Below are 21,786 nucleotides of genomic sequence, written 5' to 3' on the forward strand. Positions count from 1 at the left end.
ATATTCCAGGCACTCAAAGGGATGGGGACAGCACTGCAATTTCCTGGACACTTCGTCGGTGCCCCATGACTACAGCACCTGACAAGCGCTGGTGGTGGTCATCCAGGCTCATCGAAGTTCTAACCAGGCTCAACCGCAGTTTCCTAAAGCTGACGAGATTTGGTGCATTTGAAAGCGACTTGGGTCTTCGAAAACCATCTAATTCTGCAGCAAACGTGGCAATTGTCTTTATTGGAGGCAAGTTTTAGCTCTTGTAAAGGGACATGTACCTCAATACAAAGAATGTTACAGGGAGAGTAAGAGTTCGTAGATCCATTTAATATGATGCTATTGTAATGTAAAATACGCTCAAGAATCATCTACTCTAACTGAACAAAAGTTATCCTTAAAAAGGCACTATTTTCGAAAGCTTTGATTTCCAGCAAAATTGTAATCTTTTAGAATATAAAAACCCGTGACTGCATATCAGTGTTCTGCCATTCATGATCTCTACTGCCGTACATCACCATCTGCTTTCGGAGCAAGATCGGTGATCAAATTGCACCTCATATCCCACTTTAATTTCCCAGTGGGCCGATGCAATATACAGTATGTCATCCCCACAATGCCGTGTTTTGTGTCATATTTTAACACGTAACAGTACCTCCGTGAAAGCTCGACACGATATTCGTTTAATAACTATTTTTTAAAACATACACACGACTAAACAAAGTTAGCAAGTAATTGATAGATTTCATTATACTGTGCAAATACAGATTTTTTTTGTCAATCCACTGCTGGATGAGGGCCTCCCTCCCCACGCCATGCGGATCGTGGGGGGTCGTTGACCATACTTCACCACGTCTGTTCGTGCTCACGTGGCAGCATAGATTTTGATGCACTGCCCCTCTAACTGCCCATAATGTAGCACCCCAGCTGCCTGTAACACCACGCATCTGAATGTGCAAGCAGGAGCTGATGCGATTGACAAAAACACTATAGGACCTTCATAGCCCTGTACATCTTTATCAAAAGCAGACACATTCACAACTTGCAAAATAAGTCGTGGGAACCGCTCAATCCCGCCGGCAGGCTTAAGTCAGTGGGAAGTAACTCCGCGTTATTGTGACAGGGACCAGTCTATCCGAAGAACAATTCAGGCCCAATACCATGGCAGCAGCGCCTCACGAGGTGGTTACCAATTTCATCGACACACGAGGATCATTGACGTTGGTGAGGTTGATTGGGCTGCATCGATCGGGATTAATTTCTGTTGCACCTGAGCAACCCATCACTGTGCCTCAGTACATGTACAGCTCCTTTTGCCAATCCACTGCTGGATGAGGGGCTCCCCACGCCGTGCGGGTCGTTTGACCATACCTCACCGTGCTGGTTAGTGCTAGCTTTAAAGGCAGTTAGGACTTTAAAAAAGTCCTGCAATTAATAGTGATAAATTTTTACCCTTTCAACGGGTACAAAAACTGACACCTTTATACAAGGCATCATGTTTGCAATAACCACAACACAAGCAGTCAAATGCAAACAAAAAGAAACTCTGATGATATGCACTGTCCTTGAAGTTGATTGGTCCACACCCGAGACAGCTTTTCTTAGAGACTAGTCTCCATTGGTGTTGCTGCAATTAATGTTTGCTGCCCACCATACAGCCCATAACAAAAGAAACCAACCCAGGCACAAATGCTTAGTCTCTATAAAAAAAATCTAACGGATTTGGAGGCACATACCGGGTAACTGCTCAGTGTATGGCGTTTTACTCTGCATCTGAACTTGCTATAAAGTATACTCATAATGATTTAACAACGCGTTATAACGAGTGAACAGTTGTTCGTGCTGTGGGCAGCACGCGTGTTTACACGGTACAGTAGTGCAGGATCGCCACATGTGCAGAGCGAAGCCCCCCCTTTTGAGAAAATCGCCTTACCGTGTCTTGGCTGCTGCAATGTATAACTTTCACGGGCGTTACTTCAGTCATTTCAACAACAAACTCGTATTTAAAATAAAACCCCACGACGCTATACGCTTAATATAAAATACAATCTTTTTTTTCGTTGAAACAAAAAATATTCTTCACATTTAAAAAAAAAGTCACCAGGGCCTAGCACAAATCGACCAGGCTAGTCCCAAATCTGCCCAGGCGTCCGCGCTTCCTCGTGTCAAAACGTACGAGCCCCGACTATAAATAATCGTGTGCGTTGTTTAATTAGTCGTGTGATTAGCTGTGCGATTAAACGAGTGATGAAATACATCGGGTGGGGGGGGAGCGGAAAACCCTTCGGTAAGAAAACGAGGTTGAGAGCAGCGCCTCCTCGTACAAAGCCAACCGAGGCCCCGTATGGAAGCTTCCAAAGTGCAGATCTGCCTCGGGGGCGGCCTCAAAGCGGGCGCTGCGCTTCCCATCGCGCGGCGACGCCCTCAGGGCGTTTGTCACACACACAAGGTAACTAACGCACTTGCAATGCGAGCTGAGAGGTCTCCTCTGTCTCTCTCGCCAGACGTGGAGGGTGGAAGGACGCCAACGATGTCTTGAGCAGCAGCGAACAAGGACCTGATTGTCCATCAGCAGCAACAATGCACACTGGGGTTGAAAGAGCGATGAGCACTTGATCCAGTACAACTTCAACGAGTCTTCAAACTCGATGGCCAAAGTATTTGTATCATTTTGTAATGACCTGTGTATCATCACCAGAATATCTTCACTGACTCAACAGACGTTTTTTTCTTCTTCAAGATTGTCCTGTAATTTGGCAATATACACTACAGTGCTGTAATGGTGACCTCTGTTTAACCATGTAAAACATCACTGTCTCAAGACGTATATTGATAGGCCAATACCATACGTGATTGTTTTACATGTGTAAGCAAACCAGAGTTATCCGGAGAAATCCCTTTGCATGCGGTGATGGGATAGCGCCCCAATACTTTGTACAAATGAAGCCATCCCACTTCTGTACTGCCATCCCCTGGGCACATCGCAGGCCTTCACTTACAGCATGCATTAGAGACGAGCCTTTCACTGCCTTAAATAACACAAAGCTACATTTAGATCCATCAGCTTATGAGTCTTCAGAAAACTTAGTTTTCCAGCTGATTTTATTTAAAGCAGCAAATGTCGGCTTCTGTTGAGTCCTTTACCAGCAGTGTCGCCTGTTTAATGCTGTGGGGTTGCCTCTTGTTCTGAATTCATATTTTACAGCAGCATTTGTTTAAGCAGTAAAAAGCTTGGACCAGTCATAATACATTATCTGAATTCAAATTCTTCTGGTGTTCACATCAATATAAAGTTTTCTTAAAGCATTTTTTTTTACATTTTAGTTTACTTCATTATTTAGTTTTGTCAATACAAAGCCTTTCAGAGTTTGAGAAACTCTAAATTTCCAGAACAGGCATTTAAAAGACAAACTTCTGAATTTATTATGCTGCAATGAGCCAGCAGCCAGCCAAACTGGGCACCAAAGGCATGCTTCGTGATTTATATTCTATAACTTTTTTTAGTCTAGTTAAACAAAACTAATGTTAAACCTACCTCCAAATTGCCTTGAAAGCAAAACGAATCCCCAGATATCGAGATGAAAGGTCAGATGAAAAAGTTGTATAAATTAGTTTTAGCCCCTCATCTACATAAAATCTCTACACATATATATCCTTTAATGACATACATTGGATGATTGAAGTATTATATACCTTATCAGATATTGCGAAAGCAGATTGAGCGCCATTACTGGTTCATTTGCCACTCACCAATTATGCATGGATCCCTGCAGTCACGAAAACTTCAAATCTAGATTATGTTTTACTAGAAGGAACCTGGTTACACCAACCCACAGGGGATTATGTGTCCGTCCGTCGTGCATCCAAAAATGGGAGGGGCTGGGTAGAGAGGGGAGGGTAGGGAGGGGCTGGGTGGGGAGGGTGGGGCTGGGTGGGGGGTGGGGTGGGGCTGGGTGGGGAGGGGCTGGGTGGGGAGGGTGGGGCTGGGTGGGGAGGGGCTGGGTGGGGAGGGTGGGGCTGGGTGGGGGATGGGAGGGGTGGGGCTGGGTGGGGAGGGGCTGGGTGGGGAGGTGCTGGGTGGGGAGGGTGGGGAGGGGCTGGGTTGGGAGGGGAGGGTGGGGCTGGGTGGGGGGTGGGAGGGGTGGAGCTGGGTGGGGAGGGGCTAGTCACCCCGTGGTGCCCTTATAAAACTCAACGTTTAACCTACTCACGCCGGCTTGTGCCCGCCCTCACAGTCGGACATATTTGCGGAATACACCACGCCGCCGTTGACACTGGCCATTGACCGAGCAACCCAACGTTCCTACCAGCTCCCTCCGCAGGAATGTATTACAGTTTCCTGGAACCAAGCTCAGGTCCCAAGCGTCATAGTTCTGCAGTGCAATGTGCAAATCAATTCGCCACTGCTGCACCCCCAAAAGAGTTGATAGCTTTAATATTATTCTAGATTTGAAGTTTTCGCTGTGGTTGTCGCCACCTAATGACGGACGTTTGTGTTGCGCCCGAAACGTCGTGATTTAATTTAGTTATTTTTATTATTATTTTTATTTTCACCTACGTGACTTTACCGAAAGAACCAAAGAGTATGGATTCGTGCAGTCACGAAAACTTTAAATCCTGTGATCCTCCGTCCAGGCATGCATCAGTGGGGTTACATTTTCAACTTAACATTGTCTGTGGAGTGACCCTGGAAATTTTACCATGTTAGTTTTCTTGTAACTTATCTTGAAGTGTACTTTATTTTTTAAAGTGTAACTCCATTGCGTGAGAATGCATGTTTTAGTATCAAATGTCAAAATAAAGGTAGATATCTTTTTTTAAGGGCATGGCACCATCAGACACAAATACGTCTGAGTGTGGGTGGCGTGAGGTTGACCAATAGCGACTTGACACCAGCACTTTAGAGGGCTATAGGAGGAATAACTACACATAAATCGTTGTTTATTTTGATTACAAAGTACTGTACAGGTAATGTATTCATGCTGACTGTAGGCGGCGTGAGATCATTATTGTTTGCTAGACAAGCACTACAGATTCTTGTGCCAGAATCGTTACTGCCACGTACCCCGTGGGAGAGTTAAAGGCCCATCGTAAAGTAACTTTGAGGAGGGCACCATTCCCTTGGCTCCTATATTTAAAGAACCTCAGGGAGAATTGTCCTTTGAAGTGCTGATGCAAACTGGCCACGTTGCTTTCTTACTACACAGGGCTCAATACAAACGCAAGAGTACAGGGCATACGTGGCAGTCTCAGTCCATTTCTTGCCAATCCACTGCTAGATGAGGGCCCCCCCACCCACCAAATGGAGGCATATCCGTCAACCCCTTAGGGGCCGTCCATAAATGATGTCACGCGATTTTGGACGATTTTGACCCCCCCCTCGTCACACGGCGTCACAATAAGTCAGACCCCCCCCCCTCAAATATGACGTCACAAAGCTCTGCCCCCCCCCAAAAAAAAAACCTAAAACATGCTTCAAATCGCTTTAAACTATTGTCATTGTAGTGCTGTATTTAATGTGCCGCTGCACTCTGATGTAGGAGAAAACATTTATTAAAAGTCTATTTAATTAAGTAAAACGTGTTGTCTATATATATTTAAAGTTGCGCATTTTGATTGACGTCACATTTCTCAAACCCCCCCCCCCCCCCCAGGTGCGTGACATCATTTATGGACGGCAATTCAGGACCTTATTGGTCACCACGTTGCCCTTATAAATCTCAACGTCCATCCTACAAAATCCCATCTTAAGCGAGAAACACAAACAAATATTTATAAACAAATATTTATAAATAAATATGTATAAACATACAAATAATTATAAATAAATATTCATAAGCAAATATTTATAAACAAATATATAAACAAATATTTATCAAATATATAATTATATATATTGCCCTATTTAAACAGCTGTCCACGCCGTATGGACCTGCAAACTCAATCTTTCTGTACAAGAACACACACTTGGGGTTAAACCGCATTGGTTGGATCTAATCTAGATTTAAAGTTTTCGTGACTGCAGGGATCCATACTCTATTGTTCTTACGGTAAAGTCACTTAGTTATAAGTAGATATAAGTAGTTATAAGTAATAACCGTGACTTTACCGAAAGAAACCAAAGACTACGCCATTGGTTGGACAACTGTGGGAAGGTGTCGTGTGTGGGATCATTTGACCATACTTCTCCACACTATTGGTAAGTGTATCTTTGCACAGCTGTAATTGCTCCGTAGAGTAAAGTAAATGTAGATGTTTACGCACAACTTGTGCGTTGCTTTAATCCCCGACAGAGTCTTGTAAGTGGCACGTGGCCTGAGGCCTACAACTGCCTCATGCCCCCCACCGATATTTTGGCGGGAAAAGAAATCGATATACAATTATCGTCTCATTCGGCACCCTCATAATATTCTACATTTGAAGTTTTCGTGACTGCTAGGATCCATACTCTTTGTTTTTTTTTTTCGGTAAAGTCACGTAGGTAAAAAAAAATGAATTTTTTTTATTAATTTACTTTCTTTTAACCTACAAGACTTTACCGAAAAAACTAAAGACTTGTCTTGTTGCTGTGCTAATGCTATGTTTTTATTTTGTTGTTTATGGCGCAGTCGGTGAGGGGGACCTGGGCCTTCGTGTCTGCTCCATGGCCCATCATCATGTAAGACGCCAAATAGCGAAGAGCTTTTGATATAAACCGCGTGTGTGCAAATGTTTAACTTGCAATTATAACTGCAAATGAAGTCACCTGCTTCAGAATGTATGTGTTGTGTCGTATTTAATCTCGCACTCGCGATGATTTACTATCTTGTTTACCCCTGAGGCAAACTCGCAGGAACGCCATCACTCCTTGGGCTTTTAAAATCTCTTAAACAAAACAAAATTGTTGGATCTTCTATTCACCGGTGGGGGGTTTGTTTTCTTACACGGTACAGTGCTCTACGTAAAAGTAGTTCGCTACACAATGATGTTTTTTTTTTACAAAACTAGGCCCTGTGTATGGGCTCGTTTATTTGGCCATACTTCATCGCCCTGGTCCTTTTCGGATCGATTGGTGAATGAAGTCGTGCTTGCCTAACAATATCCCCCCAGCAGTCTATAACAACTGTTGTATCTGTGGGTGACCGCCTGTACAAGCATTATAGACTTAGCCCCTGCTTATCTTCACGAGATGATGATAAAACATTCCGGGTTGGTTTGATGATCGTCATAGGCGTGTAAACAAATACATCGATTTTTTTCTTTTAGATACGGTACCATCATATACAGGGTCTTGTGACCCCCATTTATTACTCTAAAACTTAATATGTTTGTTATACCAATCGGTCTGTAATGCAATGTAACCATTATAAAATAACCAAAATGTTCGGGGTCAATTAATTTGGGGGGGGGGGGGGGGTCACAAGACATCTGGATCACGCTGTATAACGTGGCAGGGGGCTTATTGAGCCACATTATTGTGCATGTGTGTGTGCACACGACAGCAGGCAACGATATTCGTCAAGGTGCAACAGCAGAAGCTGCAGAAGCTGGTGGCAGAAACCATGCAGTTGAAAGCATTGCTGCCCAAGGTGGTGCATGGTGACATCCTGCAGGCCACCACCAAGCTGGGACACCTTGAGATGGGTACACGTCGAGCCATCCACCACCTTCAAAAGCAAGCCCTGAACCCTGCTGTCACTTGTTGTTAAATCGCTCAAGGGTCTTCTTTGCCACACCTGACTGCACAATAGCCATTTTCGCAGAGTTGAATTCACAAGCACTGTTGCAGGGATCACTCTCTGTGCTTTTCCTTTTTAGTGTATAAATACAAACGCACCTCCAAGTACTGTAAGCCTAATACAGCAGCTTATTCGTTTTCAAAAATGGTTTTGGTGGGATCCAATATCTTCTGTCAGTTGATCAATACAGTCAAATGAAAGTGTTATTTTAAAGTAATCAGAATAATTCAGCATATCATACATTCTGAAAGCATGTGTTGTAATCTGCATTTTTTTGGTTTGTTTATTTCAGAAACAAAACATTAATAACTTTTTTGAAATACTCTACTGGCTGCCTTCATAACCTTTTCAAAGCAAATCCATTTAACTGGTGCATGACAGCTTCCAATGATGTGATGCATATTACATTAACTTTTGTTGATTATATCACCACCTTGTAGGCTGCAAACAGAGAGAGCTCAACATTCCGGAAACTTGAAGCTGCAGAGCTCGTGAACATTATTTATGAAAATAGATATGCGCACATAATGCTCATAACATTACAACACCAAGCAGGTGGTGTTCTAAGGCTTACAAGCACTCTGCCGTAGCGTAAGAATTACCCGCAAAAAAACTCCTTTATAAAATAACGAGTTGAATTTGCATGTTTCGAAGTCATGAACTTATAATAAAAACTATTTAACGAGTACATTGTTGTCTAATCTGAACCGCTGAATTACCTTATGTCGTGCACTGCATTGTGAGCTGTTTTGATAGTTTTGGAAGATAGAGACAAGGAAGTGGAGAAACTGCGTGTGGATTGTGAGCACCTTCGAGCAAAGTTGGACATTGCATTAGGGGACTGTCAAAAGGAGAAGGAGGTAATTTAGTGTGCTCGACTTGGATTTTACAACGTTGCTGCTTTAGACGTCAATTCCAGTGTATCTAGGCTTATAAAAGAATATACATATATTTATGCATCTGCCGTTTCACACAAATCCTTCCGAGGGATTTTCACCTGCTTTGGTTAGATTTCTTTCTAGAAATATAATGTTCAAAATAAATGTTGTCAATAGATCTGGCACAGTTAACCAGATATTTGATAAGAAAAATGTACAGTCCTCAAGACGTGTATTTTCTCAGATGTATAAGCTGCTTTTGTTAGCCAAGGGAGTGCAGAAAATTATTCAGGCAGACAGGCTAATTTTATGCGATGTTAATCTTATGAAAAAAATTTTTGCTACTCCTGGCTACAGGTTCCTGGTCAGTGTGTTTCAGATAACTTTCATCTTTTCATGCTATGAAAGTTGCATCATTTCAATGTACACTCAACATTTAAACTAAGTTAAAAGTTGTGCGCAAAAACCAGTTAAGTCCCACAATCCCTCTTTTAGACTAAACTGGATGTGGAAACTTACAGCCATGGCTATGTTAAATACAGTACATGCAATAATAAGTACCGTACAAGACCACCAAATTTGAAATACATTCTTACTGGAGAAGCATTGCATGGAATTGAAACCTCATCAGATAGCATAATCAATGCCAATGAACGAAAAGTATAATATTTCACTGTTTTACTTAAGGGTGGCTTTCATGTGTGCATGCGCAATATTGTCTTAAGTGTTTCCTGTGCTTCAGGACAAGTTGCAGGCCCGGCGACAGCTGTCTGATGCACAGCGGCAGCTGGAGCAGCAAGCGGATTTCTGCACGTCTCTGGGAGCGGTCGTGTGCACGCTTCTCTGGAGGGTTTCTCGCTCCGAGGCCAGCGTACAGTCAATCCTTGTGGGGGTGTGTTCCATTACACTATTTATTTTGGTTCTTGTCATACATGGGTGCGTGCTATATGCTTGTTTTCGCCCAATTTAGTAATACGGGGTTTTTTTTCACTGAATATTGAATTCCCTGAAGCATTGCTCAACTAATGGTTATGCATCATTGTTTTTTTTGCACAAAAATGTACCCCTGCATTAGCTGTACACGTTCCTCTAGAAATGTGTTTGCAACTTTGAACATTGTCTTTTAGAGTAATTTGAATAAAGTGCACAATTACGCACCATCTTCAATGCTATCTTATGTAACATGCATTAGCTAGAGCCTTGCATGTTAATAAGCAATATTACTCTGAACTAATGTACAAAAATCTGATCTTACAATGAAAAAAAATCAGACAAAAGATAAAATGTTAGAGAAAAACCTAATTCAACTTCTTAATGAGAATCTTGCTAAAATATTTTGTTATAAAATCAATTAAATACTAGCTTAGAGGGGTATGCATTACCGAATGCCCCCGAGCAGTCCCGAAGATCACGACTGCTCCCTGACGTCGCTGGTTTTGGTTATATCTGTCATGTGACCTCAAGGCGTGCAGCAAGATGAATATGCATATTAGGCATTCAAATACCATGCGTAGTTCATGTACATTTTTTATTCCTGCTAAACATACAGTAAGATTATCTGAAGTGCCGACTGCATGTACAGCATTATTCTATTGAAAATACACTATAATGTTGCTTTGATAGAGATGGCAAAAATACTCTTTATATGTTGATATCGGTTTAATAGGCATTCAAATGGGGCATTTATGACTTATATAAAGAGTGAATTCCCATGAAACCAAATATAAATTATCAATGGGCCATGAAACACCACCTATCACATCAGTGTAGTGTTTTATTCAGAATTGATATTCCAACTTAAGTACTGCAGTGATGAGCATGTAAATGTTCTTTGCTTTCAACGTACTAACCTTTCTGCAACTGTCATTCAGTGCAAGGTAAAAGAGTTCTTCACCCTCGCCAGCCAAACAGTGGAGAGCTACGTGAAATCATTGCCTGGCGACTTTAAGACTGAAGATGGAGAGGAAAGCCAGTTTGTGTTGGCAATGGCTGGCATTGTTACAAGTGAGCTATTAGCCAATCCAAAAAATCCCTTCACTGTACCATAATGTTTATTGCATTTTGTACAGTTGTACTTTATATATTAAGTCCTGTTACTTTACAGATGGAAAGTCAACAAAAATCTGCCTTCATAAAATGTTACTACAGTATCGTGTTACAACTGTATATGCCCAAGTACTTAAAGTAATATTTTGACTCCATAAACATGTTAGCAAGACTTCTAATGCATGTCCCTGTGTGTGCTCAGATATTGCAGCCACTGCCTGCGGTCGGGAATACTTGATGAGCATGCCTGGAGGGAAGACCATTTTGGATGTCTTTCTGCAGATATTAATGGAGCTTTCAACCGGCCAGTGCATCAAATTCAAAACGTACGTCATAGAATGTGTAGTTTATTTAAATGAACTTGCTGTAAAATCGTGAGGAAAGCATCTCGGCTATATTTGTGCATGTTTTTGTTTTGTTTCAGCCTCATTTTAATGACACTGTATAATGTCAGCATCAACACTAGTGGACTCCAGTACCTGGCAGAAAAACAAGGGATGGTCAAACTCCTGTGTTGGCTTTTAGAAGGTACTGCTGTTGGAACTGCATATTCTAACGGTGACATTTAATTAAAAAAGTATATACAGTAAAACCTTGGATTACGAGCATAATTCGTTCCGGAAACGTGTTTGTATTCCAAAGCACTCGTATATCAAAGCACTTGTATATCAGTTTTGATCACGTGACGCTCGGCAGACAAAGCGTATGCGTACTACTCATTACAAGACCTCGCTCGTTTATCAAATTAATATTTATTAAAAAATTTTGCTCGTCTTGCAAAACACTCGCAGACCAAATTACTCGCAATCCAAGGTTTTACTGTATGGATAATTTTACAAGTACTGTAGAATATTTTCCAATATAAACACGAAATCTTAAATTCCATATCACTGTTTACAGATTAATAACCATCTCCATAATCGAGGTTTTTTGGTTAGATCGCATAAATATAAATATTGTCGTTAAACCCGCCACCACCCGACACAGCCAATTAGTAAGGTTTGTGACAGAAATAAAACATGCCAATCTTGTTACTAGATCAGCACACCGGTGTGTTTGAGAGTAAACCCACAACATCTACAATTCTAGTACTACAATGTGTGAGTTTACGCACCAACATGGGTGTGCTGAACTAGTAACGAATTGGCATGTTTTGTTCACATCACAAACCTTACTAATTGGCTATGCCGGGTGGTGGCGGGTTTAACGACACATTTCTATTTACGCGATCTAACCAAAAAACCTCTATTATGGATATTGGTCACGAAAGCCTACGTGTTAAACAGATCAATGACTGCTTGTTGTATCAGGTGAGCAGGATGCAGAGCTACGTTGTCAGGCACTGCGCCTCATCCAGTCCCTGCTGCTAGAGCCCGGCACCAGCCAGGAAGTGGCAGATGGTGTGCGGGCCTGCTTGCCAGAGCACTTCCTGCAGTCCCTGTTGGCCAACCGGCACGTTGAGCTTCGTGATGCCGCGAAGGAGCTCCACGAAGACCTCCAGGCCATCCACATTAAGGCCTAGACTTTTGTTCAGGAGCCCACAGTAATATCCAGTTATCTGACTATTAGATTATTTGTTGGGAAAATAAACTGCATGGTCTTAAAGTATAAAGCCAAGGTCTGAAGCACACAGAAGTTTTTGAAAACGGTTCAAAAGGAAAACAAATCTGAATTGCTGATTCATCATTTTGTGTTCAGCAACTGAGGAAAATTGACGAACTGGCAGTGGATTGGTATTAAACTTGGATGACATGTTTTTCTGTTCAGGTGCCAAAGTTAATGCAACCTGTGCATTATGTTGTGAAGTTAAATAATTCAAACGAGTTTATAATCCAGATTTCAAAACAATGTTGCTGATGTCATGTGAGCAAAAAATAAATAACATTTTAAAAACTTTGTGTACAGTATTGATTCATTGTACATTAATATCTGCATTTTTCGCCAATGCTGGAGGTGTTTTTATTTCTAAGAACCAGTTTTTCTTCTGCATGCTTTTTCCTACTAACCTTGCATCGTTCAGTGAAAAGCAGCACTTGAATGACGTCTATTAAACTTAATCTTGTATGAACATGTTTGATGAAAAAATATCCAGCTGAGCTGGCTATGAATTAAAATCTGGTACTCGTGTAAAATCCAAACTGAGGTATTTCTTCTTTTGGGATGAGCACATTAAACAATAGACCACACATACATATGTATCATTGACTGGGGTTTGAGGGTGTGGATGCTCGCTAGGCAGGTTTTCCTACATATGATGTAGTCAATATGGGTAAATCAACTGCTTTACCAATATATTTATAGCAGGCACAAGTGTAAACTTTTGGTTTTGTATAATTCAGTTCAAATGGAGGAGCATAGAACACTTGATATGATTTTATAATACTGATATTCATTGGGTAATGATAAAAAAATGCCACTGTAAGAGTAATTTATACTTACAAAATGTGAATTAACAATATCCAAACCAAGCTTGTATACATTATAGTTTGAAGTTCCATTTACTGAAGACGCCATTATATTCTTTGTACGCTTAATGCTGCACCAATGGTAACTACATCAAAATCAGCATCATTGAGCTCTAGTAAAGAGTTGTTGCAATTGTTTAGTGGTCCAAGAATGCATCTAACTTTAATGAAGGTGTCCTGCCACTCCTCTCATGCAATGGGTACGCCTGACATTTTGGCCTACCATTTTACTCTAATTATGTTACCAGAAACCTCCCAGTCTGCGTCAACAACATTCAAGAACTACCGTCATACGACAAAATTGGCTCTGCTACATCCCCTGTAGGTAGTTTTCGTGTTACAGCATGATACAACATTCTAATTGATGTATTCCTAATCTTGCATATACTTTTCTTTATAGTTATTTTAAAAGAAATGTACAGACACAATCATAAAGAGATCCAAAAAGTAAGCAAGCAGATATATTTTTTTCCGAATGGGCCTTCAGAATTTAAATGAAAAATAAATGCAGATTAAATATAACATCAAAAATAACCCTGCCTTGACTAATTATCCAAAATGTACGCAGTGTTCGTTCAACAGGTTGTAAACAAAAGTACCGTTCTGGCTAAGAAACTTGCAATTAGACCTCGTCCTCTTCGTTTCCACACCCTGCCATTAACTTCAAAGACATGACTCGTACATTACCACGGCTCCATTTATACCATTTGGCGTCATCTGGTCCAACACCATGTGAGACTAGGCTCTAAGAAAAGCTGTCTCAGGTGTGGACCAATCAATTTCAAGGACAGTGCATACATTATCAGAGTTGTGTTTTTTTTGTTTGCATTCCGACCGCAGGTATTGTGATCAATGCAAACATGACTCCTTGTAAAACATGTGTCAGTTTTGTTGCCAGATAAAAGGGTAAAAAAAACAATTATCGGCTCCATTTATATTTGTGCATCTGGTTCCACAACACACTCTTAAAGAGGATAACAATAAAAACAAACTAGATGCGTTTGTGTAACTGCTAAGGACAGATCGGAGACATAAACAAATATTAGGACAAAATACATGGACCGAGATTTTTCCTGGATCATGGTAAAAAATATTCCCAACTTTATAAAGAGCAAATATAATAGAGTAACGATGATAAAACGTTGACTGAAAAAATACTTTTAATATAACATATACTAGGTTGAATTGCAAAAGCATACATCGATAAGTGTTTTGAGCAACGCTTTAACATCCTTATATGTGCTGTCCTGGATTGGAATGATGCGTGCAGGCCGGAACATCCCACGTGTGTTTTACGACACCGTGTAGAGGTATAGGGTGCCAATCTCCACGAAGAACTGCAGATCACACAAACACAGGAACAGGCGTAAATGCAAATCCTCCGTTTACAATACAAAATTTACAAAAGTCCCTGCCATCGCCATGGAAATAATTTAAATATTAAATAATGTATCATGTAACGTGGACGTCAATCAATTTAAAGTTAAAAATACACACGTATTCATTATACTATAATCGTTGGTATCAAATTATTATATTTTATTGACGCTTTGGCTTTACATTTCAGCGAGCAGGCTTTTATGTTCTGACCATATGGAGTGCACTAAACTACTCAATGCAAAGTAGTAAAAGAAAACATTTAAACCACGTATGATCATTCAGGGAACAATATGATAACCTATGTGTCGTTTAGGCAATGACACGGAGGTTATCATAGCCAATATGATTCACTACTGGTTTGTAATGCCATGTAATGATATAGCCACATTTCTGAGGTTAAACCATTCACCATACCAACATTGCCAACCAAATTAAATGGTCACAGATTCAAGCGTAAAAAAACCCTCTATTCTTTGGCTATGTCAGTTGGTGGAGGGTCTTACGACAAAAATGTGGCCACACAACTACATGGCCTAGTCCAAAAAGAAATTTCGAATCGCAATATATTCTTACTGCATGCAATCATTTCCACAAGATGTTCTGTGCCGGGAAACAGTCGAGTGCTTACCACCAAGACGAGGATGGAAAAGCCGAACCAGGCAAGAGGGAAGGTGTAGCCATCAACAGCCGATGAAAAGTGCCCATAGCAGCCCTAAAAACATGAAATTAAGAATTAGCCACAAATGCCACAATTGCTGTTCCTGTAATTATTTCATCACTCGTGCATAATTTCACCAAAATTTAAGCTGTGGATGCAGGCCTACATAAAATATTAACTTTTTTTTCTATCTGTAGTGAGAATTATAATGAATCACATCAATGTACACATAGTGCCTAGCAGAGGTGGGACAAAGTCATTGTTATGCAAGTCCAAGTCGAGTCGCAAGTCATCAAATTCATGACTCGAGTCTGACTCGAGTCCAAGTCACATGACTCGAGTCCACATCTCAGAGGTGGGACAAAGTCATTGTTATGCAAGTCCAAGTCGAGTCGCAAGTCATGAAATTCATGACTCGAGTCTGACTCGAGTCCAAGTCACATGACTCGAGTCCACACCTCTGGTGCCTAGTAAAGATTTAGTATTATACGAGCAGGAACCCGCGGAACTTCCGCGTGGATTTTATGATGAGGAGCAGGGCGCTATTTATCACCAAACTCATACAACTTCACATGCACACAAAAGACAAAGACAAATATCTCCCCTTTGACAGACTGTTGGGGCAAGTGCAGTTAGCGAGCACCTATGAAGGCCAGCACGGCACACGAGGGGGTGGGTGGCCAGCACCACGCCCGGCCGCCTTTGTATCCCTAGTGACGATGTTTACACATCGCACCAGGTACTCATTTGAGGCTGAGTCGACCTATGTGTATGTGTGACACACACATATGTGCGTGTCAGACACACACAACAACCGCCATTCGCCACTAAGTGGCGGCGACGTCACCACGACGCTTGTGCCAGGCCATGTGCACCTTGAGGCCACACACACACAGACACACTTTCAACACACACACACACTCAGCGGTGACGTGAGGACTCATTACAGCTGGCCAAACCTCAAAATAGTTGAGCGGTTCGTTTCGCCAGCGCGAGTGGGCGTTTGCAAGTTGCATTGAAAAATATTCTTTGGTTCTTTCGGTAAAGTCACGTAGATAGAACAAATTTGAATAAAGTCAATAAAAATTAAAAGCATAGGTGCGCCTTTTGGCGTCATCTGGTCCAACACCATGTGAGACTAGGCTCTAAGAAAAGCTGTCTCGGGTGTGGACCAATCAATTTCAAGGACAGTGCATACATTATCAGAGTTATGTGTTTTGATTGCATTCCGACCGCAGGTATTGTGGTCAATGCAAACATGACTCCTTGTAAAAAAAGGTGTCAGTTTTGTTGCCAGATAAAAGGGGACTGGCCCAAAAGTGTTATGACGGTGAGTTACAAATAATTTTGTATTTTGCCGCACGGGATTACTAATTATTGCACGAATAGGGTGTCTAACCTCTATTTGATTAGCAAAAATGTGTTATCATCACGTTTAGAGGGCTGTAACGCGGTTGCAGCAAGCCGCCATCCAGCCTGTGCAACGGTTGCTAAGTAACATTATGTTAATGAGTCCCGTCGCTCACGCCGATTGGATGCAGTGCGTGACGTCACCACGACTAAACAAAGGAGGGCAGAGTGTTATAGTGGGAAAAAAGTGTCTTTGCGTTTTATTATACAAATGATACGATACTAATAGTATAGTATATGATGTCACCGTGCAGTATTATGTAGCGCCTGTGGCATTGCGCACCGAGCATTGCTTTCGGGTGCCGGGGTTAGGAAAGGGCCGAAGTGTGCTCACTTTTTGGAAGATGGCATCTGGCTTGCCCAGGATGCAGCCCATGCGACCGTACATGTATTCGTCGTTTTCGTTCATCACGCAGCATTTCGTGGGCCATGGGCTGTCGGCATCGTCCTGCTTGTGGTATTTGCTAAAGGACGACGTGTAGGAGATCCAGTCCTCAGGTCCGTCCACCCCACAGCATTTTTGCTGAAAAATATCAAGGGCATAGCAGATAAATCAGGTCACACAAGTGGCCCTTAAAAAAACAACCGCACCTATTTCATAATGTACGTGTACAAAAACACGAAAGATGACAAGTACATTTTTTGGGTAAAGTTAAAAATATTATTGGATTCAGTTTATACCAATTATGTTTGTTATAAATTATTATGAGGTTGAAATACTGCACGATAAAAACAGGTAACATCATTGTGTGACACGAGTGATATTTAATCAATGGTAACAATAACAAATGTTTCACGTGACTTATATTTGCTAGATTTTAAAGTGTTGTGTGTTATCTTGAACTTGTTACATGCTGAAAATGCACATACCGTTGACATCAAGTCCTTCCAGTTGTCCGTGAGTTGAGGAATCTCGCCGTAATCACGAAGCATCTGCTTGAGCATCAAGTTCTTTGTGCCCACCAACTGGGAACGTGACAATTCATGAGTACATCTTCAGTTTAACTGTTGAACCATCTATCGGCAATGTTTACTTTAATTCATAAATTCACTCCAAATTTGTATAACGGGTACAATTTTATATTTAAGTCTTGCAAAAAGATTTTTAGAAAAAATACTAAGCCGCGTTAATAAGTGGTGTGGGGAAAACAATTATGCTATTTTAAGTAATTACATTTATGTAAATTCCCATATTATTGTGAGCTATAACCAAACCCACAAGCCTCTTTTCTTGCACCCACACCAAGTCCTGCAGTTCGATCTCCCGAAACTGAATTAAAAGTCACAAAGTAAATCCACTACCATGGCTTTTGGGGATTTAGAAGCAGGGCTCAAATTCAGCTGGGACCGCCTTTGTCAATGACCTGGAAACATCTGTCTGCATCCGGTACACCACATCCCAAGTGCCTCTTGCTCTAGCTGTTGCTACTAGTGCGGTAGTGGAGTGGTTAGCGCTCTGCTCTTTGAACCCGCCAACCAGAGTTTGATTCCTTCTCATGACCAATAATAGTGACGAATATTTGAACCGGTCCTCGGCCTCCCTTCGGTCAATTCAGCCTTAAATGAGTACCTGGTGCAATGCTTACTCATTACACATCGTCACTGGGGAGTTAAAGGCAGCCAGGCGTTTTGGCCATCCACTCCCTCGAGTGCCATGCCAGCCTTCGTACATGCTTGCTAACAGCACTTGCCCCAAGAGTCTGTTAAAGGCTATATGGGGAGTCTTTGTTACTACGAGTTAAATGCTTATTCCAGTCTACCAACAACATGGAAAATATTTCGTGAGAAATGAAGCCCTGCTTCGAAGATGAATGTCTCTGAAACTTCAGACTATGATTCCCAGTGGCATTTGACTTACATAGTCCCTGTGAGTGAAGATCACGATGCATGATGCTGCTTCGAAGATGAACACGATTAACATGAGGATGAAATACTGTAAAATACAAAAAAAACACACACAAGTGTGAAACACCTTATCATCATGCAATATTAGTCGCACTGGTTTAACTACATGCAAAATTGCATTCAATACCCAGTACCGATCACGGTGAGTTAGTAAAATTATGAGAGCTAACCGGGTAATAAGGTCCAAGGTCCTTGCAAAATTCATAATAACTAATAACAATGTTAATAAAACTGTTACAGTACAAGACCTCTACTGAAACGTCAATGTCATATACAGACTCGTATAAGACTCTCATAGGGTTTTAATGCTAAGTTACCAAATAAGGTCCACAAGTTTAAATCACTCTAAATTTGAAGACCCGTCATTATGCACCCCAATCCTGAATAAGTGCACTGATTGTATACTGGTCCGTCTCTATTGATAACTTGATGTAGAGCTGTGTTGACTTAAAATGTTATCAAACATGTTTTGGCAGTCTCTCATAGTGCATCAATGTCAAAGTACAGACTAACCAAAACCACGCGGCTTTCTTCAATGACACTTTAATACACTTTAGACTTGACTGAAGATCAATGGGATAGATAGTTATCTCTCAGTATTAAGTTTTCTGCCCAAGAGAAAATAGACTTGAAATGAAGATAAAACTGTCACAATATTGCAATCTTCACTCTAAGGAGCATTGCTGTTGGGCAGAAACGTAATAAAATGGCATGAGATAGCCATCCACATCCTCGATCTTCATCTCCAATTAAATCTGAGATATATGTGTGCGTGTGTGTGTGCGAACTAATTCGGCGGCCTACCGCTAGCAGGGCAGACCGCTGCATCCTCCACACGGCGTACATCCCAAAGATGCCAAGCAGAAAGAAGGCAAAGCCACAGAAGATGGCGATCCAGGCTGCGGCGAAGATGTCCGTGTTGTTGTCGGCGGCCAGGAACGGGTAGATTTTGTAAGGGTCAGTGACGACCCATATGGCCAGGGCCATGAGGGCCACTCCGCACAGCTGAAGACACACCACATTGCATACCCGCCCCGTACTTTTGGTTAGTTTTGGCCAAGTTCATATTGGCAGTGATTTGATGGAATGCCACAATTTAGGGATGCGGTTTGATTTACAGACTCAATTCGTTCAACACCTGGTCAGTTTTGCAGCCACAATTGACTGCATGCACGGGGTCACATATAATATTAACATGTAGTTTGATGCGTGCATTGTGAGCTCAAATATCGAAATTAATTGATGAATCGATACATCGTCACCTCTACTGGATACACAGGAACTGGAGAGTACTAAGATCCAAAGCCCTCAAAAATCAAAAACTGTACCCTAAATAGTTATATATTTTTTTATTTTTTTATTTAGAAAAACACATTATTTTGAAAGTTCCATTAACACCGCACAAAATATCCACATGCTGATGAACACACCAAATGAATACCACAAAAAAACAACTGTGTGAGCACGTTCGTGGGAGATGTGCGTTGTACCGCAATGATGGCATTTCCGAAAAACACGAGCGCCCGAACTAGCTTGGTCACCGAGGACCAATCCTCTTCGTATTTCACCATGCCTGGGCTTGTTCTGTGACACGGGAGGTCGGAGGCATTCATTAACAGCACGTCAATTCTATGAGAAAAGCTGCACGATTACAGGACATCAGCACCACACCTATATAGCCTTCAAGGCAACTTCTCTTTCCCACAGTCCTCCTATACACCGCCAGCTGACATGTCATTCATTTGGGACCAAAATAAATAACCGCAACTTTATAAATGTTACGTGTGCATAAACAGGCATTTTAAAGGCCACCAAATATCCTGCTTTTCATCAAGTGTTCAAAAGGTTTCTCAAATACTAACCAAATTGCATTTACTTAGAAGTTAGCTTATTTTTAAACCCCCACACCTTCATTCAATAAAAAAAATTGCCAAATTAAGGTTTTATTACAACGCTAAATCCCACAGCGCCGATCTCTACAAACGTTTAAAATCCCATTAAATAAAAGATGTTGATCGCCCATCAAGCATCTACTGTAAACGTCGTTTACTTTTCTAAAAGTTGCACACTACTCGATGCACACATACAAATGGCAGCAAATGCGTGACGATAAATCATGTATGAAGGAATGCATATGTGCAGAATCGAATAGCATATCTTCTCTGCCTTGCAGTGTGCTGGGTAAATAATGCCCGACATGCCACGTGCAAGCAGCATAGTATCTACATGATTTTTTTTGTTTGTTCCATGTCAAATGCAGCAAATTTAGAGTAAAAAATTACTTTTCATCAAAGTTCTGTAATGCCAACTCAGTGCAGGCAACCTATAAAACACGCATTCTCATCGTGTATGACAAATGTATGCTACTCTACATCTAGTTTTAAATCCAGCCCTATCTATACACTCTCACAATGCCTTTAAAAAATCCGGCATGTCATTTGAATCAAAGGTCATGTTTCTTGATTATCACTCAGTTCACTGACAAATAAAACGAGCAGAACAGGTAACGTATATTCTTGGTTCTATATGAATCCCTGCAGTCACGAAAGCTTTAAATCGAAAGGTAACGTATAGCCATCAGTCGAAAACGTGTGTAAGTACACAATTACGTCTCCTTGCGTAGAAAAAAACCCTAAGCAGCTTCAGGTTTTTACCGGTACATTAAACCAGATATATAAGTATCCTATATTACATGGTATTTTTCTATGCCAACTTGATGGTTCTGTAATGTTCTGAAGCAGTGAAGTGAATATACTTGCATCCTTTGCAGCTGTTGTATACACTCTGTGAAACGTTGTAACCTTTGCTAACAAGACTTATTCTCCAATAGCGTTTCCCAAACTGCAGCATGCGTATATCAGCAGTGGTTATATGAGCAGTCTGTCGGCGACACGCCAAATCGTGTATATGTATAAAACTGTAACACAGTGCTAAATATTTTATGTCGTTCAGTACAAGTAGTTTTGAGAGGTTATATTACCATTTTGTAGGTGGCACATCGGCTAAAGTTGTTTAAAATTATGGTATGTAAGTTGAACTTCTTTCGCACCGTACATAGCTAACCGTGCTAATCGGAGGTGCGGGGTAAAAACAACAATAAGAGTGAGCCAAGTTTGGGAACCGCTGCTACACATTACTTAAAGCCAAGTTAAAATGCAACAGCAATAGAAAACCCTTACCTGTATACACTCGTCGAGATGCTGGGGTTAAACGTGCCAGGTGGGGCAAGCGCTTGTAGTGTCACGCCTCGGAATTCCACCTAGTGGCTTTATAGCCACAAGTTCTACCCAAGTACGCACGTACACTTACAGGCAAGTGCGCAAAAAGGCCAAGACCCA

General features: G+C 41.3%; 3 protein-coding genes across 6 annotated transcripts in view; 1 reads left to right on the forward strand and 2 right to left on the reverse strand.

The window, feature by feature from the left end:
* The window catches only part of LOC144719139 (DNA repair protein XRCC1-like), a 33,034-nt gene extending 30,679 nt beyond the window's left edge, over positions 1–2,355 (reverse strand). The window contains exon 1 of the mRNA XM_078595008.1: positions 1,922–2,355. Within this exon, the coding sequence (XP_078451134.1) occupies positions 1,922–1,972 (51 nt within the window). The 5' untranslated portion in view covers positions 1,973–2,355. The remainder of the gene's footprint in view (positions 1–1,921) is intronic.
* A 3,523-nt stretch (positions 2,356–5,878) lies between these two features.
* Positions 5,879–12,296, forward strand: HSF2BP (heat shock transcription factor 2 binding protein). Of its 3 annotated transcripts, none has more exons than XM_078595011.1 (9): positions 5,879–6,187; positions 6,597–6,646; positions 7,470–7,611; positions 8,451–8,566; positions 9,327–9,476; positions 10,456–10,588; positions 10,833–10,956; positions 11,055–11,158; positions 11,941–12,296. In XM_078595011.1, exons 2-9 carry the CDS (start codon positions 6,632–6,634, stop codon positions 12,150–12,152), a joined length of 996 nt encoding a protein of 331 aa, XP_078451137.1. In that variant the 5' UTR covers positions 5,879–6,187; positions 6,597–6,631; the 3' UTR covers positions 12,153–12,296. The 3 variants fall into 3 exon arrangements, with proteins under 3 accessions (XP_078451137.1, XP_078451138.1, XP_078451139.1); XM_078595012.1 differs by having other exon boundaries at positions 7,473–7,611; XM_078595013.1 differs by having other exon boundaries at positions 5,880–6,187; positions 8,463–8,566.
* Positions 12,297–13,543: 1,247 nt separating this feature from the next.
* LOC144719142 (uroplakin-1a-like) lies at positions 13,544–21,742 on the reverse strand. 2 transcript variants are annotated; one of them, XM_078595015.1, is made up of 8 exons: positions 21,628–21,742; positions 19,939–20,032; positions 19,253–19,453; positions 18,402–18,476; positions 17,414–17,509; positions 16,878–17,066; positions 15,104–15,187; positions 13,544–14,432 (listed from the first exon to the last, which is right to left on the reverse strand). In XM_078595015.1, exons 2-8 carry the CDS (start codon positions 20,017–20,019, stop codon positions 14,388–14,390), a joined length of 771 nt encoding a protein of 256 aa, XP_078451141.1. In that variant the 5' UTR covers positions 20,020–20,032; positions 21,628–21,742; the 3' UTR covers positions 13,544–14,387. The 2 variants fall into 2 exon arrangements, with proteins under 2 accessions (XP_078451141.1, XP_078451140.1); XM_078595014.1 differs by lacking the exon at positions 21,628–21,742 and having other exon boundaries at positions 19,939–21,621.
* Positions 21,743–21,786: the final 44 nt, after the last annotated feature.

Source organism: Lampetra planeri, chromosome 5 (assembly GCF_965212315.1).
Source record: "Lampetra planeri chromosome 5, kcLamPlan1.2.h2, whole genome shotgun sequence".
Lineage (NCBI taxonomy): Eukaryota > Metazoa > Chordata > Hyperoartia > Petromyzontiformes > Petromyzontidae > Lampetra > Lampetra planeri.

Coding starts and splice junctions, on each gene's coding strand:
- HSF2BP (XM_078595011.1), top strand. Junction 7,612..8,450: donor GCTGGGACACCTTGAGATGG/GTACACGTCGAG, acceptor CTGCATTGTGAG/CTGTTTTGATAGTTTTGGAA. Junction 10,957..11,054: donor CAGTGCATCAAATTCAAAAC/GTACGTCATAGA, acceptor GTTTTGTTTCAG/CCTCATTTTAATGACACTGT.
- LOC144719142 (XM_078595014.1), bottom strand. CDS start 20,061: ATGAATGCCTCCGACCTCCCGTGTCACAGAACAAGCCCAGGCATGGTG. Junction 18,477..19,252: donor AGCGGTCTGCCCTGCTAGCG/GTAGGCCGCCGA, acceptor TGTATTTTACAG/TATTTCATCCTCATGTTAAT. Junction 14,433..15,103: donor TTTCCATCCTCGTCTTGGTG/GTAAGCACTCGA, acceptor TGTGATCTGCAG/TTCTTCGTGGAGATTGGCAC.